Source organism: Silurus meridionalis, chromosome 5, assembly GCF_014805685.1.
Source record: "Silurus meridionalis isolate SWU-2019-XX chromosome 5, ASM1480568v1, whole genome shotgun sequence".
Classification (NCBI taxonomy): Eukaryota; Metazoa; Chordata; class Actinopteri; order Siluriformes; family Siluridae; genus Silurus; species Silurus meridionalis.
Window position 1 is genome coordinate 13,322,587 of NC_060888.1, and position 16,502 is coordinate 13,339,088.

The 16,502-nt window shown below is 38.5% G+C and overlaps 1 protein-coding gene and 1 long non-coding RNA gene across 8 annotated transcripts in view; both read left to right on the forward strand.

Annotated features, from left to right (window-relative positions):
* The window catches only part of bcorl1 (BCL6 corepressor-like 1), a 43,242-nt gene extending 35,540 nt beyond the window's left edge, over window positions 1-7,702 (forward strand). For all 7 annotated transcript variants that reach the window (XM_046849566.1, XM_046849562.1, XM_046849559.1 and 4 more), the window contains exons 9-12: window positions 198-343; window positions 5,242-5,319; window positions 5,563-5,731; window positions 5,814-7,702. In XM_046849566.1, coding sequence (XP_046705522.1) covers window positions 198-343; window positions 5,242-5,319; window positions 5,563-5,731; window positions 5,814-6,132 — 712 coding nt within the window. In that variant the 3' untranslated portion in view covers window positions 6,133-7,702. The remainder of the gene's footprint in view (window positions 1-197; window positions 344-5,241; window positions 5,320-5,562; window positions 5,732-5,813) is intronic.
* Window positions 7,703-13,634: 5,932 nt separating this feature from the next.
* LOC124386225 lies at window positions 13,635-15,649 on the forward strand. The gene is made up of 2 exons (XR_006925874.1): window positions 13,635-13,912; window positions 14,113-15,649. It is a non-coding gene; the product is annotated as an uncharacterized LOC124386225 (long non-coding RNA).
* The last annotated feature ends 853 nt before the right edge of the window (window positions 15,650-16,502 follow it).

Below are 16,502 nucleotides of genomic sequence, written 5' to 3' on the forward strand. Positions count from 1 at the left end.
ATAAAAAAAAAATTGCCAAGTAGCCAAAAGTAAATTTACTTACCCAAGGCTGAAATGCCCAATGTTCCAGTGTGAATGGGAATTTGTGAAACCTGATACAATGTTACTCATCCGGTGTGAATTCAGAGTAAGGGAGCTTTTGTCTGGTGTGTACATAAAGATCATGCTAAACTCGATGTTACTGTGAATCATTGCAGCCCCATTCATGATGCAGTAGCAGCCGATAGCCTGGCAGCAGTGTGGATGCTGTTAAACCATGGTGCAGATCCAACGCTGGCCACCTATTCTGGCCAAACAGCCGTTAAATTGGCCCAGAGTCCCAGCATGAAAACCTTTCTCAAAGGTATTCGCTTTCCATTTTTTTAATAAAAGTTAATTTTTATAATTCATTTTTTATTATTAAATTAACCAGAAGCTGACCGCAGTTCGTCTTGAAGTTGATATCACTTGTTGCTTGCATTCTGAACATAGAAGAGGATATATTAGTATATTATTTGATCCTTGCCTCTGATTACGTTTAATATATAACTGGAACTAAATGTATTGCATGCTTAAATTACATTTAGAGATTTAATACAGAAATTCTGCACATCAGTACTGAGATTTCACATGTAAAAAAAAGATTTAAGCAGTTACCTGAAATACAGGTGTGTCCCAGCATGGGCCTTGCATTTATTTTTCAAGTTATCAGCTTTAGAAAAGAGTAATATTAAGTTCAATTGTACAGTCTGACAGTTTGCACAATATGTTTCATGTTTTGGGCAGTAAATACAATCGAAATTATTTAATTTATGGTGTCATCACTTTTAAACATGCAAAGACAAATTATTTTTGGACATTAACTTAACGTGAAGCATAAGTGAACCATAAATGAGGTTGATTAATGCTCAGTCAGCTTATACTGTAGCCATGTTTTTTTATAGCAGTGTGCAACAAATTAACAGAAAATTTTGGCTTTTTGCTTTTTTTTTTTTTTTTACTTGATTTACTAATTTGACAACTGTAAACAGCAATTTAAAAGTGTGCTCGAACAGCCTACACCTCACTCACATCTTGCTATTTATGCCCTTAATTTAGTAACAGCTGGTACACAATATAAAATATACAAAGTGCTAATAAAAAAAAGTATTAGGGTATGGCGGATCGAGTTCTATTACGACTGCGGCAGCAAGTTTTAGCCAATACGCTAGATTCCCCTTTAGAGATTCTTTAACTCATTGTCAATTTATTTTTCTTTATAGTGCCCAATTATTTTTTTATTTAAATACACTAGGGCTGCAACTATCGATTATTTTAGTAATCGTGTATTCTATTGATTAGTCCATCGAATAATCGAGTAATAATATAATAATAATTTTTATTCAATAAATACAATACTAAATATACAGGAGAAAATAAGATGGGTCTCTTAAAATGAGCAAGTAATTTGTTTCCTTCCTACATTTTTATTGCTAAAATTGCAGTCTGTGAAAACTAAACCCATTCTATTGCCCTATTGCATCAAAATGCAAATACAAATATATACATTATAATATATATTTTAATCTACATATTTACAAATTTTAATCTACATAAAAGTCATAAATAATTTTATTTTAAATCAATTTCAAATTACTTCAAAACGGTAAAAGTACTGTACGGTGTATTCTTTATGTTTGCCCCTCGCTGTTTTCTTGCATTTCCTCCATTTTTCATTCTGCAGCATCTTCTGTGTTTTCCATACAAAAGTTTGTGATTTCTTAAAAGCGGGGCTGGAAACATTTTTAAATGAGACCCCAGAGCGGTCCAGAGTTTAGTGGGTGGTGCATCAGTAATAATGATCCATGGGGAAACACAGTGCTCCGTGTGTAGTTAAACGAACTAAGCAAACAATTTGCCTCAATCCTTTTTTTTTTTTTATTATTATATTACTAGAGTTACTTATGGAATCGTTTCAGCCCTAAAATACACAAAACACAAAGCCGCTTCACAGAAATCCAGATGTAAATTTAGATCGCTAATGAACAAGCCAGAGGTGTGTTTATGTTCTTCTGGATTTTATATTGCACCGTATTACATATTGCAGGAAATTGTGTATTTTAAATCATCACACCTGGTCTGCTCTATTAGGTGTATATTTATTATGTATATTAATGTATATGCTGAACCTTTATACACTGCTGAGGAAAATTAAGGGAACACTTAAATAACACATTTATACATGTGTGTGTGTGTATATATATGTATATATATATATATATATATATATATATATATATATATATATATATACAGTGGAACCCGGTTATCTCGCCCTCGGTTAACTCGACAACCCTATTAAGTCGACGTTTTTGAACGACGTTTTTCTCACTTTGTCTTAGCATTTTTTATCGTTTATGTCGACTTTTTTTATGTCGCCGAACCCTGATATCTCGAGCACAAGGGGGGACAAATTTGCCATTTAACATCGGTTATCTCGGTGCAGCCGCAGAAGAACTTGCGGAAGTGGCGGAAAAATCAAGCCTTACAGCTGCTACAGGTGTTTGTATTGTATACTGGTGAATCTCTGCTGTTAGTTGGTGCACATATGCCTTTTGTTGTTAAATGTTATGCGATGAACGGGAGGCGAAAGTAGAAGCGAGGCGCTGAACAGCACACGGGAGAACGTGGGATGAGCAGCAAAAGCATAGAATGAACACCGGCAGGATCGGGGGGATCCGCGATGCGCTTTGGGAAGAAAAGCGCAGCCGTTGAGAGAGTGCCGGTGGGAAGAAACGTACCGGGATACGCATGCACGATAACAACGACCGCCGTGAACCAACATATACCAACAATAACGGACAGTGAGAGTGTGGAAGTTTAAATAGGAGCTGGTGATGATGATAAACGAGCACCATATGTGCGCGATTGAAGCCGGGAGCTTTAGAGAAAGCGGCCGAGAAAGCACCTGACACGCTGAAGGGGGCGCCGAAGGGGGCGTGGCAGGTGGATTCCTGACTGTTAACAAATATGTACTGTATGTATTTTTATAGCATGCCTTCATCAAACAAATCGCGGCAACGCTGTTGTGTAAAAAAACCCTCCAAAAACACGTGCATGCACATTCTCATTTAATAACTCACATCATGTACATAAAGAAATTTCAAGCACGTTAATATATTGCCGCCATTTTGATTTTCGTTTATCTCGATCATCGATCATGCTTTTTGGCAACCCCCTAGGACATCGACATAACCGGGTTCCACTGTGTGTGTGTGTATATATATATATATATATATATATATATATATATATATATATATATATATATATATATATATATGAAAGTCTGTGCTTATACATATTGTTTAAATTGTTAAGAACAAAATGAATAGCAGTGAAATACAAAATCAACCCACTAAGCGCTGGATTCTAAATCACACCAAAGATCGGCATATAATTTTTTTTTTTTTATTACACGGAGATTAACTTGTATTTTGACAACAAGCATTATACAACAAACATGTATTTTATCACAACAACTCCTAATGAAAGCCTTCAATGTGTAAGGTCCCCACATGCCTATATGCACTCCCGACAACGTTAGGGTATGCTCCTGATGGTGGATGGTATCCTGGGTGATCTATTCCCAGACCTCGATCAGGGAATTGGTAACTCCTGCAAAGTCAGTGCTGTTGTCTGCTTCAGATACATAGTGTTCCACAGGCTCTTATTTAGGTTTAGGCCTGGATAACATGAGGGCCAATAAATTGCATCAGAACCAGAACCTACCTACATACTCTGGCCACATAAAGATGGGTGTTGTCATGCACCAGGAGAAACCCAGGACCCACTGCTCCAGTGTATGGTCTGATAATAGCTCTGAGGATTTAATCCCTGCACCGAACAAAAGCAAAGGAACTATTGGCTAGGATGTAAGGGCTGTGCAACCTTTCAAGGATATTCCTCTCTTGACCATCACTGATTTGCCTCCACACAGTCATTCTGGATGATGTTGCAGGCAGCACAATAATTCCCCACAGCAGCTCCAGACTCCTTCATGTCTGTCACATGTGCTCAGAGTGAAATTGCAAATGGTGGACCTGCCAATTCTGTTGTCTGACAAATCGAGCTGCAGTTTTAAGGACAGGTCCCACTAGAGGATGTCAGGCCCTCATGCCACCCTCATGGAGTCTGTTTCTGTCAGTTTGGTCAGAAACATGCACACCGGTAGCCTGCTGGAGGTCATTTTGTAGCGCTCAGGCAATGTTCCTCCTGTTCCTTCCATGCAAAGGAGTAGATACTTGTCCTGCTGCTGGGTCATTGCTCTTCTACGGCCTCTCCATCTCTCCCTGTGGAACGACCCATCTTCTGGTATCTCCTCCATGCTCTTGAAACTGTGCTGGCAAACACACCAAACCTTAGACAGTGGTACATATGGATGTGCCTTTCTGGAGGAGCTGAACCACCAATGCAACCTGACTGGGTTACTGGTACTGCTTGATGCTAGTATTGACAGGACTCTAGGCAAATCAGTCAGGAAGGATAGGGCGAGAGCAATTTTCTGTAGCCACCAATTGAAACTCATTCCCTTTTTGGTGTGTCTTGCTCTAAGCCTATCTCTGTTATCACATCTGTTTACACCAAAGCAGGTGAAACTGATTCACAATCACGTATGTGTCCTACTCAGACAGATTGATATCAATGAATTTAACTCACTTGGTGTTCTACTGTGATGATTGCGTGTCCCCTTAATTTTTAAGCTGTATATTTATGTAAATGTGCTTTTGACAATGCTAAAATGCTTGAATTAAAGAAAATGTGCCGTTTGCTTCTCAAGACTACAGGATCTATATTTAATTTTTTTGAGTTGCTGATCAGATGATCGTGAGTATAAATCACAGCAGTGTGAATCTGCTATTGTTGGGCCCATGATCAGGGCTGTTAACATGCCTCTGCTTAGTGTACTGCCTAAATTGTCACTTTACAATTAAAAGGAACGCATCAGCTAAAAGAGAGAAATGTGCTTAGCCCTTCTTTGAATATCAATTTTAACGTAAAAATGTTGTACTCGATGAGAGTCCCTATGTTAATAGCATCTTTAATCACATTGTTAGCATCGTTGCACATTTTAACAGGCTTTTGGAAATAATCCAAAGTCTCTTTCCTAATGTTATTTTATAACGGACTGGACAGTCAAAATAGAGTTCGGGTAAACTTTAACATGTACACCTCTCTCTCTCTCTCTCTCTCTCTCTCTCTCTCTCTCTCTATCTCTCTCAGAGTACTTTACTGACCTAGAAGGGCGCCCTGATCAAGATCCAGGTCTGCAGTGGGATTTTTACAGCAGCTCACTGTTTGGTAGGAGACTCCTTAAATGCATAATTCAAATTTTACATTAATTTGGTGAAAGATATAAAAAAAGATTATTAATTGGTTTTTTGTTCTATGGTCAGCTCAATACAGTCAGGACGCAAGAATGAATTTGTTTGTATCTATGATAGTTTGACTGTATTGAATGTCCAACAGGGGGAGCATTTGTACATTCTACTCACAGCGATATGTCATCTTATCATTCTGTTTGTATCCGTGAATCCTTTTTAGAGACGGATCATGAGGCCTGCTGGGACTTCCTGCTGTCTCAGCCTGAAGAGGAAGACGAGGAAGAATGGCGAGAGCAGGGAAAGGATAAAGACAACGACTGCCTTTTGTTTGAGTTCTCTTCTGAACCATTATTACCTTGCTACCATGTTCAAGTATCTTTAACACAGGGGTGAGTGACCACACACCTGATTTTGTCAGTGTTGCTCATGCGTATGCACTTCTTTATTAAACCTGTGTCTCTACACTTACAGTTTTTGCAACTGGTTTCTGCTGATGGATGTGTTGAAGCGCCTGAAGGTCTCAGCTCGCATCTTTCGGGCAAGGTATCCTCAGTTTGAAGTGGTGAGCCTCACAAGGGCCGAGCTGTGGAGGCAGGTGAGCATTAGCCAGACGTGCATGGCCCCAGATGAGCTCCGACCCACCGATGAGGAGGAGGAGGACGAGACAGTTGAGTTGGTGCGCTGTGTACCAGAGCTGCAGGGACTGCTAGGCTCATCCATCCAGCTGCTACAAGATGATGACAATGATGATGAGAGTTCAGAGGTCAGAGGTAAACTCTGCAACCGATAGCGATGTCCTGAGATGAGGGAGTCGCTGTACACAGGCCATTTAAGCCTCCTTATTTACTGATAGATGCACTGCTACTAAAACCAGCACTTTGTATGTACACTATCCGCCAAAAACGGCTCATCGGATACAGATGAGATCCTTCGCAGAACACATCCTTCTCCCAGAATACCTTTCTTTACAGCAGCAGAAGGGGCCTTGTTAGATTGACTTGCCTTCGAATAACTTGCAGAAGGAGGGAGGACTCTATCAAAGCAAAGGCAATTTCTGTTCCCAACCTGTAGGTATTTTTCACTGTCCAGTAATTTCTCTCAAATCTTTTTATATGTATAAACTTAAGTATATGTAAATACATATGTATATATTGACATCAGGGTGAGCCCAGTTTGGTTGTAATTTATCATTAATATGTTTTAATGTTTGTTTATTCCTGAGGTTGTGTGAATAGTTTGAATAGGGTGCCCATGGCATTTTTCTGTTTGTTTTATCTTGGTGAACTAAGAGGTTTATGGTCAGCTCATTGTGGCAGGAAGGACTCTGGGACAGATGGTTCCTCTGTAAACCTGCGAGAGTCTCTCTCTATCTGTTTGGCACTCTCTCGGCGGGGACCCCTAACCCAGAACATATGTCGATCGGCCCTGTCCTCCTTTACCTCACTGTACCTCGGCTCTTGTTGCCACCACAGCTCTGCTTCCAACACCTCGACTAGTTGCATTAATCTTGGTTTCTTTGCAGTGTAGCAGGCAAAGGATTGTATTTATAAAACCAAGGTCATTCTGATTTTCAAGACAAGGTATAGACGTATACAATAACTATGAGGAGTTTTATTTTATGTTTACAAAACCTAAAGAGATTGTTGGATATAAATGTATGAAGGCCCTCATGTAATCAAGATGAAAAGCAAACCTGTGGAATGCTTTATTTTTGTTTTGTTTTTTGTTGTTGTTTTTTTTTGTTTTTTTTTTAGATTTTTCTAGGGACTTTGTTCTGGATGTTGTCCAGCACCTTGCTCAGTTCAAGGTCATGAGAGAAGACCTCTCTTACTAAGCTTGTTTTCCCCAGTGTACCCAGTTCCGGCGAGCATTGTGGTGCATGGTGTGTTTTATTTACATGGTTTTGACCGTTTGCGTTTAATTTAATAGTCATTAATATATTCGACTTTTTGTGTATCAGACAAATGATATATGAAAGTTGCTTTGTATGGTTGGTGCTTTATTTGAAATGTACAATTAATTATCCCTTTACCCTATGGATGTTGTGTTCTCCTTCACTCCAAACAGTGTTTTAACAAGCAAAAGTACAGTTTTATTGTACTGGTGCTAAGATAGATTTTGTGTTGACAATCATTGACCTTTTTCTGAACTGAAACCAATAAATACTATTTAACTGAAGAGTGAGAAATGTAAAGAGAGAGTTTAGTTTCATTACCATTGGAAATCCACCAAGCTGTGAACAGAGTAGTTGATTTTGAAGGTTTGTTGCGTGTGTGTGTGTGTGATAAGCAAAGGGGATATGTTTATCTGAATCCTTTTTGAAGGAAATCGACCAGAATAAAGCATGATTGTCAAGTTTTGCTTGTAATGTCTAGTGTAATTTACTAGCATTGCTCAATTGTAAGGTCTTAGAGTTATAAAGAAGAATTGAGCTAAAGTTATAATGCATACATACATTGGCCCTGGTTAACACGTTGCTAAATGGATGTTTAGAAAGACGAACATAACAAGCTGCCTATGTCCCTGGAGGTATAAAATGGAGATGTAAAATATGCTTGAATACAAAAAAAATGCACTATACTGCTGAAAGCGAGCAGTGGACGATGGAAAGTTAATGGTAATAAGTCTATAGGTTGAGTCTCAAATATCAGCCTATTGGATAAAGTGAACACTGGACAAGGATGTATATTGGATGTATTTATATTCTGATATAGTGCATTGCTTTGAGGAGCAGTGAGCCACTTGTGATTTAGTCATTGACTGAGTTGTTGAGAAACTGCCACTGTGCCTCAACACTCTAGAAGCAATGAGACAGGGCAAAGTTACAAAAGTAGAGATGTAATCACAGAGGACAGAGGTCAACCACATTAGGCTGTTTAGAGGGGTGAGAGTTTATGGCATGAGTCCTATGTGTAGTGCTCTTTAAAAATGTTGGTACCCTTCATAGAAAATTAAATACAAAAATAAACCACACAAATTAAATTACCTATGCAAACAGGATTGACACTTGTAAACTATTTATATTTTTATCAATGAAAAAAGATTGCCATTGTTGACAATGTAATTTTGGTTTTGTTTTTGGTTTTGTTTGTCCTTATTGTCTAAGAATTCTGTTGTTGCCTTTAACAATGTTCTGTTTCCCTGGGCTATAAATATGAAGCTGAACCTGTAACTTTCATCTGTCATCCATCACCATGTCACTAAAGAGAAAGGTTGTTGTTAACCTGCACAAATCATGTAATAGATATATATAAAAATGCTTTTAGGGCCGTTATGAAAATTTCACACATTTTAACAAGTTGGACATTTGCCAGGAATTGGACACATGAGCATTCTGTTTCTCCACACAGTGAAGATGATGGTGAAAGAGATAAAACAGGGCTCAAAGACTACAGGTCTGGAATGCACAGTATACTTGATTTTTGAGGTTCTTGGTTCTCAAATCTACTGGTAAACTTAGACAGGTATCATGGACAAATTATAGCACAGTTAACATGTACATCAAACAAGAAAAGACTGTATGAAAGTATAGGCACTGTAAAATTTGAACATGGATCACTGATGCCTTTAGGATGTTTTTTCCGAGGGTTTCAGAAGGGCTTGTAAGGATTTATGGTAATGTTCTCCTAAGGATTCTTCTGTCAGGATATTTCCTTTCAAATCCAGCCTGAAATTTTATTTTACGTGTCATTCTTTTTATGTGCACAGCCATACCATTAAAACCACTGATGGGTGACATGAATAACATTGATTATCTCTTAACAATGGCACCTGCCAATCGGTGGAAATTATAAGGCAGAGATTGAACAGTCGGTTCTAAAAGTAAATGTGTTGAAAGTCGAAGAAATAGGCAGGTCTTTCTCTAAGTGACTTTGACAAGGCCAAATTGTCAACTGAGTGAGAGCATCTCCAAAACAGCAGGACTTGTGGCATATTCAAAGTATACAATGGCTCAGACCTACCAAAAGTGGTTCAAGGAAGGACAATAAGTTTCCCCACAACAGGATCATGTGCACCACAGAGGAGTTCTTTAAGCATAAATTGCATAAATTGGCTCTGATCGAGAGATGTCAGAAAACACGGTTCATCACAGCTTGCTGTGTATGGCGCTGTGGAGCCACAGACCAGTCAGAGTGTCCATTCCGACTCCAGTCTATGACTGAAAGTGCATCCAACGGACATAGAGGCATCAAAACTAGACCCTCAGAGCAAAGAAAGAAGGTGGCCACCGAGATGCACTGTGTGAAGATGCTCTGGGCATTGTTCTGCTGGCAAATCCTTGGTTCCTGCTCTTCAAGTGGATGTTATTTTGAGACATACCACCTACCTTATCATTGCACATATCTGAGATGCAATAATACTGACGGGGTCATGAGGTTTGGAAATTGCCAATTAATAATTTCTGCTTGTGCAAGCTATTTCTTGCCATATTTATTTATACATTAGGAGATCAAATTATTTCGTAGCTGTAATAGAAAAACAGGAGATGCCCAAAAAGGCCTATATGTCGTCGTTGTCTTCTTTTGACTTCTCCCCTTCGGGGTCGCCACAGCGGATCATCTGTCTCCATACCCCCCTGTCCCCTACATCTGCCTCTTTCAACTCAACTACCTGCATGTCTTCCCTCACCACATCCATAAGCCACCTCCTCGGCCTTCCTCTTTTCCTCCTTCCTGGTGGCTCCATCCTCAGCATTCTCCTACCGATATACCCCATGTCCCTCCTCCCCTCCTCTGCACATGTCCAAACCATCTCAATCTTGCCTCCCTCACCTTTTCTCCAAAACGTCCTACATGCGCTGCCCCTCTAATAAACTGATTTCTAATCCTGTCCATCCTCGTCACTCCCAACAAAAACCTCAACATTTTCAGCTCTGATACCTCCAGCTCCACCTCCTGTCTTTTACTCAATGCCACTGTCTTTAAACCATATAACATCGCAGGTCTCACCACAGTCCTATAAACTTTCCTTTTCACTCTTGCACTCTTCTACACTCTTCTATAACAAATTACTCCTGCCACTCTTCTTCACCCACTCCACCCTGCCTGCACTCTTTTCTACACTTCTTTAACACACTCTGCATTACTTTGCACTGTTGACCCCAGGTACCTGAACTCCTCCACCTTCTCCACCTCTTTTCCCTGCAACTGCACCACTCCACTGCCCTCCCTCTCATTCATACACATGTACTCTGTTTTACTCCTATTGACTTTCATTCCCCTTCTCTCCAGCGCATACCTCCACCTCTCCAGGCTCTTGTCCACCAATAATAATATCATCCACAAACATCATAGTCCACGGAGACTACTGTCTGACCTTGTCTGTCAATCTGTATATCACCACTGCAATCAGGAAAGGGCTCAGAGCCGATCCTTGATGCAGTCCAACCTCCACCTTGAACCAGCCTATCGTTCCTACTGCACACTTCACTGCTGTCACACTGTCCTCATACATGTCCTGCACCACCCTCACATACTTCTCTGACACACCTGACTTCCTCATACAATACCACAACTCCTCTCTCATGCAACTCCTTCTTCTACTCTTTCCCATAACTTCATGGTGTGACTAATCCACTTTATTCCCCTGTAGTTCCTGCAGGTCTGCACATCTCCCTTATCCTTAAAGATCGGTACCAGCACACTCCTTCTCCATTTGTCAGGCATCCTCTCACCTTCCAAAATCCTGTTAAACAATCTTGTTAAAAACTCACTGCCATCTCTTCTAAACATCTCCATGCTTCTACCAGTATGTCGTCAGCTTCCTCCCTTATCACTTCTGCAGTAGTTGCCCAATCATCCCACACCTCTTCACCACCACCGAGCACCTGTCTGACTTCTTCCCTGAACCTCACACTACAGTCTTCCGCCTTCAGTTTCCACCATCTTATTCTTCTTTCAGTCTTAACTCTCCTTCTCTTCTTCTTCACCTCCAACACTTTCCTACAGACCACCATCCAATGCTGTCTGGCTACACTGTCCCCTGCCAACACCTTACAGTCTCCAATCTCCTTCAGGTTGCATCTCCTACATAGAACATAGTCTACCTGTGTGTACCTTCCTCCACTCTTAAACGTCACCCTATACTCCTCCTTCTTCTTAAAATAAGTGTTCAAAAAAGGCCTACATGTGAAATCTTGTAATAGTCCATGGTTTTCATTCATTTTTGTTTGTATAACACTTTTAACAATGGACATTGTCTCAAAGCAGCTTTACATGCGGTAATGCGGTAATAAAGAATTAATAAGATTGTTCTTTGTAAGTATTGACTAGTTACTTGTATTTTGAGCAATCCTCTGTCATTTTTTGCCACTGGTCTGAATCGGCAGGCTTAAAAAAAAAAACTTAACATGCAGAAAGAATGTGTGCAGTGATTTCATTATGAAGAGCTGAGTTCAACAGTTGAGGTGGGAGGTGAGTTGAAGGTGAGTTAAATGTGCAATAGGCTAGCCTTTTTATTATTCATATTTCAAATAAACAAAAAATGATCCAGCCATGAGAATGATTTTTTTTTTTATGTTCTTATTTTATCAAGGCATTCTTGAAAAAAAAAAATCAGCCATTACCTTTTGTTGTTGTTATTGGAATGGTACCTTAAATGGGGCAGGATATAATAGGCAGCAACTAAACCATGTTTTTATAGTTGATGTGTAAGAAGCATGAAAGATTGTGAAGCTTAAGGATCCATAGCATCCCCAAACTGGAGTATGAGATCTAGATGCGGAACTGGCCTGCCTGCAGTCCAGACCTTTCACCATTTGAAAATATCTACAACAAATAACAATCTACTAACAAAATATGTGACAAACATGACCCAGGACTGTTGAGCATCTGGAATCCTGTATCAGACATAAATGGGACAATATTCCTCTCCCAAACCTCCATGCATGTAGTCATGTATTTCTTGTCATTGCGTGGCTTTTTCACAGATGTAGGCTAGCCTATAAAGCTAACAATGAACAAGGCAGAAAGCAGAAAACAGTCTAGCTAACATGGATGAGACAGAGGGAGTCAGCGATGTAAACATGACTGAGACATTACTGATCACCTGGTCATCATCTTTTCTCTGCTTGTGTTCTATATAGTAGATGCTTAGCCTGAATACATTCATTAGGTGACAACATTTAAAATTATTTTGTATTAATATATTAATAGAATGTGAGGTCCAGTTTCCAGCATGACACTAAAACAGGCAGTAGTAGTTTTTTTTTTTTTTTTACCAAAGTACATGCCAGAGCCCATCATTCTTTACTTTAACTTGAGGGAAAAGTGTAGTCAGTACTTTAACTTTTACCAGAGTCTTTTAAAACATGAGTATCTGTACTTCTACTTGAGGAAAAGGTGTGTACTTTTGCCATCTCTGTCTTCAGTTCCCAGATGTATTTTTTATCAAATGTGTTGAAGCCATCAAATTCTTAGTTACTTTTTCTTATATGGTACATTACCTCAGTTTAAACATTAGATCTATTGTGATTGAATGTAAAGGAAATATGAGTCTAAGATTTATGAATCATTACAGTCTGTTTTTATTTACATTTTCTATTTTCTTCAAGTTTAGTATAAATCAGTGACTTCTGTCAGGGAAATACCAGTAGTGTAGCCATCTGTTTATGCATATTTGTCTTGATATAAAGTTACAGTTCACTGTTTACAATGTTCTGCACTTTTATAATTTAACTAATGAAGTAATGTCTTAATAAACAGTCTACTACATTGGTGAAAAGTGAGGTGATGATAAGCCTGTGTAACGCTGACTCTCACAAACTCACTCACTACTGTAGGTTATCAGGGTGTGGTTTTGTGTACATACACGGGACAGAGAACTGATTCAAGAACAATTCCAGTTCACCAAAACCATCACCTACCAAGCTGAAGGAACTGTAACTGGGATTGGTTTGTTAATCATTTCCATATATAAAAACTCCAAACTCATTGAAGGTGCTTCACGATTTCCATATATCTTACTGACGCATGGAAATATTTATTTTTTTAAATTATTTAATTAGACAGTGTATTTTTTTTTTTTACTCTGTGCCTATAGTTAGTGCCTGTCTAGTTCAGCTGCTTCTTTACAATCATAAATGAGCAGAACTTGACTACAATATTATTTATCTTGCATTTGTATGTATAACTCAGAATGTGTCCAACGTCGCTGCATAGTAACCTTACAAATCTAATTTAGAGCTAAAATATGGATTTTGGATCTCAGACTCTAAGACCTATGATTTCATCCCCGGCTTCAGGTTTCACTGATACCGTCTCAACCACAAAATGAATCAAATAAGTGTAGACTTAGTGGTGCACTAGGTAGGGTGCAAAAGCGGTTATGTTGTAGCCTAGATAATGCACTTGTCTAGGGAATACAGAGGGATTTGATATTCAAGGACTCCGCCAAACCCCTGAGATCAGGCACTTCTTATTGGCTAGCTGTCTTCCGGTTCTTCTCTCTGATTGGTCAGAAATCGGTGCACGAGTCTCACCGAGCAGAAGTCCGCCTCTTTTCTGTTAGAGGTGTTACACTGGTATGTTGTGTAATTGAGGGAAGGAAAAAAAAGGTCGAGTGTAATTAAGGTAAGAAAAAAACAATTCTATAATAATAATAATAGTAATAATAATAATAAGAAGAAGAACAGTAATAATAATGATATTAATCAAATTAAATTTGATATTAAAGTAATACGCTGATAAGATTGGTGAAATTACTCAAAAAAAAAAAAATAAATAAATAAATAAAATAAACAACGCCTGACTTCCTCTTTCCGAAAGTATAGTGTGAGCGCTACAGGAACTCTCAGCAGGGCGTGACTGCACGATGATCCGGATACAGCGCAAGTGTGACCAGGACCAAGAGCTTATTGAAGATAAATCAGGGGAGAAATCAACGCCACCTTCAAAAGATGTCAAAATAAATATTAAGTGTTACATTTGAATATTGCAACGCCCCAGATAAAAAATGGGTCCCCATTCATTCTCTATCTGCTGTTGCAAAGTTCAATGAGTTCAACAACCTCCCCTTCTCTTCACCCTCACCCTCACCCTCCCCTCCTCTTCACCCTCTCTTTACCCTCTCCTCACCCTCTCCTTACCCTCCTCCACTTTTTGGGTTTATACTAAGATTATGTAAGAATCCCCTTTCGAAACGAGGTGCTGGGAGTTCTTTTTAACTAAGAGCCAGGCAGAACCTCCTTCTTCCTCTTCTGCCCTTTCACATTCTAATACTTCTGTTCTAAAGATGGGGAAGTTAAAGGAAACACCTTTTACATGTTAAATAATATACCTGCTCATCGCTGGGATTATTCAAATCCAAATCACTATAATATAATAAGAAAAATAGGTAAAGTTGTAGAATAAAACCGGTGCAGGTTATCGCCAATATGTTACTACATAACCTCAAATAGGACATGAACTGTAACTATTTCTGACTGTATACAACTGCCAGGGAAAAATAATATATAGGTATAATTAAAATAACTGGTAAGTACCTAGTGCCATTTATCATAATGTACTTGCCAAGCCTTATTCATAGCTGACAATTTACTATCCACACATGAGAAAATCCAGCACAGCATTTTGTGCCGAATCACACGTCAACCATGAAATTTTATTGCATGAATCAAACTGGCAGTACGGCTGATACATGAGGTATACTACATAAAATGTACTATATGCTGACCTAGCACGTGTACTCCTATATTATATTCAAAAGAGGGTTTTTAGTTTAGTGACCTTCAGTAAAGTAAAGTCCCCAACTCCAGGCCTCCAATTGTCCACTTCAGCAGCGTAGAAGTGCTGAGTGACCTGCACGTGCTGTGCATCACAACTCCTTTACCCTTGTGGAGAATTGATTATTCACTAGAATTGATTTCTGTAGTAAACTAGAAATCGGTAAATGAGAATGTAATCTTTTTATTAGAAATAATTTTAGTTCAGCTAAACAAAAATCTGGAAATACATTTAAACAGATCCCTCATGAACAACCCTGAGGGGACAGTGGCAAGGAAAACCTCCTGAGATGAAATAAGAAAGAAACTGGAATCAGATTCAAAACACCCATCCTTTTCTATGTGCAATTATTTTTACATGCACAGTAAAAAGCATTCATAACACACACACACACATATATATTGATTGATAGATAGATAGATAGATAGATAGATAGATAGATAGATAGATAGATAGATAGATAGATCAAGCAGTTCCAGTAAAAGTTCAAAGTTCTGTATGGATTTATACAGGTTAATTACATTGTTTTTCATCTGTTTATGAATTTTCTTTTGCAGCCTGTGTTGCATTCTTTTTTTTTTAAGATCATTAAACATGCTTCACTTTGTAAGAGAGGTTCTATTTAATTGAGGGGCAATTACTTTTTCACATCAATGAAATCATCATTTAAAATTTAAAATGCATTTTGTATTTACTCGGGTTATCTTTGTGTAATATTAAAATTTGCTTGATGATCTCAATTATTGAAGTGTGACAAATATATATAAGGCGATGTGACCCTCTTTTAATTGCCAAGGAATTTAGACACTTTGTTTAGAATTAAATATCAGCACAACAAATTCTCGAAGAAATAAAAACTTTTCATGCAGTTGATAGGGTCACATTACTGATAACTATTTTTTGCCAATTATTCTTAAATGAACTTTTACATGTATTTTCATGCAAATAAATTGAGCAAAGCCAATATAACAAAGTATCTTGTGCCAGTAATTGCTTGTAATCATTCTTTTCACATTCATTTAAAAAGAACCAACTATTATATTAGTTATATTTTATAATGTACATAAGTGAATAAATAAATATATAATAAATATTAATACATATGTGATTTAGGTGAATTATAAGTGAGAATAATTTGAAAACTATGTAGTTTTACTGTTTAAGATGAACTAGTTGTGACCAGTTAAGAGCTGAAGAGATATGAGGTGCTATGCTGAATGGCTTTTTTTAATGGGGACACATAAACCCTGAATGGGGGGAACCAAGGTGATGGTGTGTGTTAGGCCCTAAACACCTCCAGCTGAGCTACACACCCACTCTCTGTAACCAATGGACATTTCTCCAACAGCACGGTGTACCAATCAAATTCTGTCTTAGCTGATCAGCTGCACGGAGCATGATCATGTAGTCTAATTGTAGCAGGAGGAGACCTAGACAT